The 7,500-nt window shown below is 45.2% G+C and overlaps 1 protein-coding gene across 1 annotated transcript in view; it reads right to left on the bottom strand.

The window, feature by feature from the left end:
* LOC311345171 (slit homolog 3 protein-like) overlaps window positions 1-7,500 on the bottom strand; it is a 151,101-nt gene that overhangs the window by 87,381 nt on the left and 56,220 nt on the right. Inside the window, 1 exon segment of the mRNA XM_084469549.1 lies at window positions 5,040-5,111. Coding sequence (XP_084325675.1) covers window positions 5,040-5,111 — 72 coding nt within the window.

Below are 7,500 nucleotides of genomic sequence, written 5' to 3'. Positions count from 1 at the left end.
CGTGTGTGCGTGTTTGTGCGTGTGTGTGGGTGCTACCCAGGCAAATACGCAATCTCACCTCTCGGTGGGGCGCTACAGTCATAACTCAAACAAACGGCCTGCCTGCATTGCATTGTGGGTGAGGAAGCGTGAAGCGTGGAGAGGTTTTATGAGGTAGGAGAGAAGGGAGAAAGAGAAAGAGAGGATTACAGCAAAGGAGGTATGGAGAGGAATAAAAGAGGAGAGCGAACACAGGCATGGATATGGCTTTTGTGTAATTTCAGGTTTCTCACCTCCTGTAGAGTGGTGTGGAAAACAAAACTAATAAATAATAAATATAAAACACATACGGCACCATTACCTTCACTGCGAGCCACATGCAGTAGGCGACGCAGTGCAGAGCTGATGAATTGAATGAAGCACGGCCAGCCAATGAGGGGAGATAAGGTCGTAAGAACGATGTTTTGAGAATGTTAAAAGATAAATAATGAAAGTATGCCTGAATGCTTGGGTAGGATGTGTTTCTGAAAAAGGGTTTTCTAATAATAAGTGCAGAACACACATGCACGCACAAACGCACAAGATGTCAACCCACACTACAACATCTACAGTGAAATGACTTGTTCTTTGTAATGCTAAAAAACATCACGAAAAAGTTTGAAATTTATAGTTAAAGTAACATTTTCTAATCATTTGAATGTGGATATTTCTTTGAGTTGATCTCTGTTCTCTAGGATTTCTGTCTGGGGTACATTTAAATCAGACAGACGTTGGAACTACTGGAATTTCTAAGCTAAGCTAGGAATGCTAAGCTAAGCTAGCTCACTGACGATGCGCTTTCACATCATGGAACCACATACCAGCGGTCCCCACGGTAACATTATCAGGTGGACATTCCAATGGCATTGGTTTTAGACACAAACCAACTACACCTTTTGATCCTATGAGGAAAGCAGACATTGTTGAACAAACAGGAAAATAAATAGTGAAAACTATTTTAAAAAATTTAAAAAAAAAGTGTGCACATTCATTAATATGTACACATTCAGAATATAAGCCTACACATATATATTCAAATTGAATTATTTACAACACTGCCCATTCTAAAAGCCTTATTGAGTGATATATTCTGCAAATAGTTTATCCTTGTGGTTGGTGTGGAGGACTAGCTCTGACTGTTAGCACCTTTAAGCGAGTGTTTATGGCGGACTGACAGGCAAGCAGTCAGACACACACACACACACACACACACACACACACACACACACACAGTATGTTGTATGTTAGCTGTCTGGTTGAATAAGAAAGACAATACGGAAGCATTACAGTCTGGGAAGTTTATAACACACACACACACACACACACACACACACACACACACACACACACACACACACACACACACAGACCTAGTGTGTATATGTCTGGTTGGGTTAACAGAAGACGGTTCTAATAACATTTGCCAGGCTCTCGGAAGTTTAAGCAAATCCAGTCACTCTAATTTTACCAAATGCATGTGTGTGTGTGTGTGTGTGTGTGTGTGTGTGTGTGTGTGTGTGTGTGTGTGTGTGTGTGTGTGTTAAACACAAATCCCAAAACTGACATGATGCCAGTAGGGGTTGGCACGACAGAGGAAGAGTGAGCCTGTGATTCAATTAAGAGAGATAGTGATTGAAAGTAGAGAGAGTTGGAGAGAGGGACAGAGAGAGAGAATGAGAGAGAGTGATAAAGTGCAGTTGAAGTTAAAGTGTGTTGCAGATAGCGCAAAACAGTGACAGATGGAAACCTGTGTGTGTGTGTGTGTGTGTGTGTGTGTGTGTGTGTGTGTGTGTGTGTGTGTGTGAGAGAGAGCGAGAGAGAAAGAGAGAGAGAGAGAGAGAGAGAGAGAGAGAGAGAGAGAGAGAGAGAGAGAGAGAGAGAGAGAGAGAACATATGAGAAAATCAATGCAGAATCCACAAGGGACAGAATGTCACAGAGGTTTTTTTCTTCCTTTTACTCTGTGGTATAATGGAGGACCAGGGCATCTTAGTGCTGGAGTCACCTTGTCTAATGGTGGGGGGGAGGAGAGAGGTGGGGAGAGGAGAGGAGAGGAGAAGGGAGAGCGTGGGGAGGGAGGAGAGGGAGAAGGAGAGGAGAGGCAGGGAGAGAAGAGACAGGTGGGGATGGAGAGAGAGGAGAGGGGGGTGGGTAGAGAGGAGAGGAGAGAGCAGGGAAGAAGGAGAGATGTGGGGGAAGGGAGGGAAAAGATGTGTGAGGGGTAGGGAGAAAGGATTTGGGAAGTGGGAGGAGAGGGTAAGAGAGGAGGAGTGGGGAGAGAGGAGTAGGGAGGTGGGAGGAGGAGAGAGGAGGAGTGGGGAGAGAGGAGTCGGGAAGTGGGAGGAGGAGAGAGGAGGGGTGTAGGTTGGGCAGGCAGGAGTGAAGGAGGGGTGGAGGGATGGAGTAAATCAATGGATGGAGAGAAGTGGAGATGAACGAGTTACTACGAGCAAAAGAGGGTGAGAAAGAAAATTGTAGGAGAAAGGAGATGTGTACTTAAAGTTAAGTTGTATGTATTCCGAATGGTCTGAATCAATGTATTTGAAAGAAAATAAATTGTAGCAAAATTATTATATAATTATTTTCCATTATCTACGAAAAAATATGAGCACAAATCTGGGAAGGTGGAAAATAAGAACATAGAAAGGAAGTCTATACGTCTATAAGAAACAGAGGGTGATTTAGGAGGAGACAGAGCAGAGGAGGCAGATGGGGTGAGCCATGATGGATGGGGTGGATGCAGAGAGGAGGGGTGGAAGAAAGGATGAGATGGAAGGATGGAGGAGAGCAAGAAGAGAGGAGACAGAGAAGGGGAGGACGCTAAGGGAAGGCTCTGGCCTCCATCCTCATGGTTGTCCTAAAGATACCCTAAGCCCTCCCTTCTCCTGACCCGTGTGAATGTGTCGGCTAAACGACAAATAGTTAATCGAATGAAACTCCTCCATGTCATGGTTCAGTCTTAGGGGCAAAACACATCAGAGAGTTCAATCCGCTTATTGCTCAGAGCCCTTTGCTGCAACACGATTTAAAGATAGACGTAAAATGTATTGTCCGCTCCGACTTGGTTATGACCACAATTTTACAAGCGCGGCCGGGCTATCCACCAGCAGTGTGATGGTAACGGCTCTGTGATGACGGAAGAATGATTGTGAGATTAGAGGCCAGGCAGGAGACGGCGACTGAGCCTAATGCAACACGGACACGCAGACGCATGCAACGCCGTCATCAATGATTTATGCAGACACGGGGGTTTGAACTAATCTGGATCTTTCCCGGATATGAGTGGTTTGATGAATATAACTGAAGGGGCAGGATCGTTTATGGGCTAGGTTTTGTACGGTATTGGTTTGGATCCTCGGCCATCACCTCCAGGCAGCTTTGAGCAAAATGCTCTAATCCCTACCGGGTCACAGCGCATTCATTTGTTTTTGATTAAAGTGTCTGATAAATGTCTGAATAGTGAATAGTAGCTAAATCGTGATTGGATAACAGGACAGGCTATCGCCAGAAAAATAAAGATATCCATAAAAGGAATAAAGAAATAAGTCGAATTGCACTTTTATCCTCCTTATTTATTTGGTCCTACAGTAGCATAGAGGCTCATGTTACGCAAAACATTTAACAGCCATTCCAGTTCTAAGTCAATTAGTGCTGATTCCATTTTGTTTTAATTAGTTTTCCGTTAGTTACTCAGATTTCCGACAAACATGGACCACTGAATCACAATGAAGACTCCATTTGAGTCGGTCATTAGCATTAGCGCCACAGAGGGGCTAATGGTTCTTTTTCAACCAACGGCCATCTTGGTTCTAAACGCTAGGCGGCTAATAGAACTGAATGTGGAATTTTTATTCTATGCAATTAAATTAAATTATATTATATTTCATTCCATTATATTATATAATAATCCATTCTATTAGATTCTGTTTTATTCTATCCTGCTCTCATCTGTATTCCATCATATTATATTGTATTGTGTTCTAGCTGGATTTGAACTGACGGTGTAATTCCATTGGCTTTCTAAGTCTACGTCTTTTGTATTCTATTCCATTATATTTCATTCAACTATTTCAAATGATATTCTGTTCTATTCTATTCCATTTTATTCCATCCTGCCTATTGATTGCTATTCCATTCTATTCTAATGTTGTCTGCGTTGTGCACCCTGACATTAAGATGTTATTCCGGCGCAGTCTTCCTGTAAACATTACCACCGGATCAATTAGACGCTATTGATTAGCCGGATCGATCGGGGCACACCATTGATCCACGTATTGGCAGTCAAATCACAACGGATGACACTTTGAATGCAGACAGCCATCGCTATTTGGTGTGTGGGGGTGGGGGAGGTGGGGAGCTAGAGGCGTGGTCGGTGGAGGGGAGGAGGATGGGAACAATTCTATAGGGAAGGGAAGGAGGACTGAAAGAGAGCTGCTTTAGTGCAACAAACCATATGTTGTCATGCCACTACTACTACTTCAACACACGTTGAAAATGTGAGCTGAAGTGGCTGGAGAGAGGGAGGTAGAGAGAGAGAGTGAGAGGGAGAGAGAGAGAGAGAGGTAGAGAGAGAGAGTGAGAGGGAGAGAGAGAGAGAGAGGTAGAGAGAGAGAGTGAGAGGGAGAGAGAGAGAGAGAGGTAGAGAGAGAGAGGGAGAGAGAGAGAGGGAGGTAGAGAGAGAGAGGGAGAGAGAGAGAGGGAGGTAGAGAGAGAGAGTGAGAGGGAGAGGGTGGTGACATGTGTAGTTAAGACGAGGAAGACGAGGTGAACCTCGGGTGTTAAAACAGTACGGAGGAAGAGCTCCTCCAGCTCAGATCTTTCCTTTGAACACATCAGGTAAGAGCATAGAAGAAGAGGACGAGGGACACCAGGACAGGAGGAGAGGAGGAGAGGAGGAGCAGAGGAGGAGCAGAGGAGGAGGAGAGGAGGAGGAGCAGAGGAGGAGAGGAGGAGAGGAGGAGGAGAGGAGGAGGAGCAGAGGAGGAGCAGAGGAGGAGCAGAGGAGGAGCAGAGCGGTGCTTACAGGTTCTTCACGTTGGTCATTCCTCGGAACGCTTTCCTTGGAACCGCCTGGATCTGGTTTTCACTGAGGTCTCTGCAGAGAGAGAGAGACAGAGAATGAGAGAGAGAGAGAGACAGAGAATGAGAGAGAGAGAGACAGTCAGTTGAAGTATTTTAAAAATAAAAATGGGGCCTTACGATTACTACACTTGACAACCATTTTATGTACTTCCTTCTCTTCGTCTTTCTCTCTCTATCTCGCGGACACACACACGTACACACACATACAAAGACACACACACACACACACACACACATACACATACAAAGACACAAACACACACATACAAAGACACACACACACACACGTAAAAACCCGCACGCACACATACTCGTTGGTGTACATTTACACACAAAAGTACGCAAAGACATATAGAGAGAGATGGAGAGAGAGGGGAGAGAGAGGGGAGAGAGAGGGGGTGGGGGGAGGGTGGAAGATAAAGGATGATATGACATTTATGATCACTGGAGCAATTTGGTCAGACGAGCTTCAAAGACAGAACTCTGAGAACCACTCCTGGCCTGCTTCCATACCCCCCCCCCCTCACCCCCCCACCCCCCCCGCCTCGCTGTCTGACCCATCTCTGAGTGGAAGTGTGCTTTTTGAATGAATGTGTGTGTGGAAGTGTGTGCACGTGTTGTATTCATGTGTGTGTATGTGTGTTTTTACTTTGTGTGCGTGTGCATCTGTGTGTGTGTGTGTGTGTGTATGTGTGTGTCTGTGTGTGTGAGAGCAGGCGTTTCTGCGACTGCTCCAAACAGTGTTGCAAATATTGTGCATAATCTCGACATCTGTGTGCAGGTTCACACGTTCACACACACACACACACACACACACACACACACAAACGTAACAATTCATCTTAGTCGGAAACAAGTCACTTCCATGAAAATAAAGATTTACATCACCACATCTTCATACGAACAGAACATAGTTTGCCTCCAAGTAATAACCACACCACCACACACACCCCCGTTTAGATCTCTGCAGTGTACTTGTAGTGATAGGAGCCACATGATTTGTGAGGGGCTCAGCAGGCCTGACAAACTTCTAATCTATTAGTGTCGTTGTTGTTTGTTTGGATGAGTGCTGGCAGCTAACCATGCTTCCACAAGGCCACAGATGAAAAGAAAGATAGAAAGAAAGAAAGATAGAAAGAAAGTAGTTAGAAAGAGAAAAACTTTAATCATTCACACACACACACACACACACACACACACACACACACACACACACCACACACACACACACACACACACACACACACACAAACCCAACCCAGTTCCCACACTCCCAGTATGCTTGGATATGTATTTCTTCAGAGTGGTTCAGTTATTTTTATCGTCTTGAATGTTAATTGGCGAGCGGTGCACTCCACAAAGACAACTCTCTTCCCCCTACAAACTGAGTTTATCTCTCTGGCTCCTTGAACTACCCACAATCCCCCGGCACCAACATTTCGTCTGACAAGAGATGGGCGTTCAGACATTCTCCCTCCCAGGGTTAATGAAAAGAATATGTGTTCTCTTGAGACAAAGACGAAGACAGCTTTTACACAGGAGTTTGTCAAGCCAAACAAATGACAGACAAGGAGATTTGGCTATTCTTTAAATGTGTGCTGCAGCCGGAACGTATTCTCTGTGTTTTTGCACACACTGTTTGGAAAGAGGAGACCCGTTTAGGGGGCAGGTGGCGGCGCTCTGGTCCCCCGCTTGGTCATCTGGGCTTGATGCTGACGGAGTAAATGTGAAACAGATAGTTGCTAAAGTCTCTCTTGTTTCTCTCTGTGTGTTTCTTTCTCTTCTCTCTCCACATATGTCCATATATCTCCACTTTGACAGAAAAAGAGGGATGCGTTAGAGAGAGGGAGCGAGGGGGAAGTGAAGTGGGAAAGCCACCCCAAGGAGAAAAAAACTAAAAAGATTAATATTTCTTTCATGGCTAATAAATCGTTTACGTGTTTTGTTTACCCGCTTTTATATTTATTTCTCATCACTCTGAGCAGAACGGCAGAGGCGTCGCCCACCAAATAAACCCTCCAATCAAACGCTGTGTCTGCCTGTTGCACCTTACGACGTAGTCTGACCGGCTCGTGGCGTGTGGAGCCGAGGAGCCAATAGGCATCCAGCGTTGAGCCCGTTCAGAATCACGCTCATGCACACCTAAGGAACTCCCTCTAGACGTAAAGCTATGATAACGTATCTGTCCCTGTTGCCACTGTCCCAGATGTTGTGGCTGATGATTCCAGAGGTATAAGGAAAGGGGAGTTTGTTGCGTGGGATGTCTCTACGGGAGTGGTGCTGTGACTCATTATATTGTCAGCTTTTACTGTAAAGAAATTGTCTGTTTAAGTGGGCGGGCTGTTGGAGATGTGAGTGGAATTATACGAGTGATGCATTGGCCTCTCGAGCAGATCGATAAC

Source organism: Micromesistius poutassou, assembly GCF_964030765.1.
Source record: "Micromesistius poutassou genome assembly, chromosome: 6".
Classification (NCBI taxonomy): Eukaryota; Metazoa; Chordata; class Actinopteri; order Gadiformes; family Gadidae; genus Micromesistius; species Micromesistius poutassou.
The sequence above is the reverse complement of the archived record's forward strand: the minus strand, read 5'-3'. Positions and strand labels throughout refer to the sequence as shown.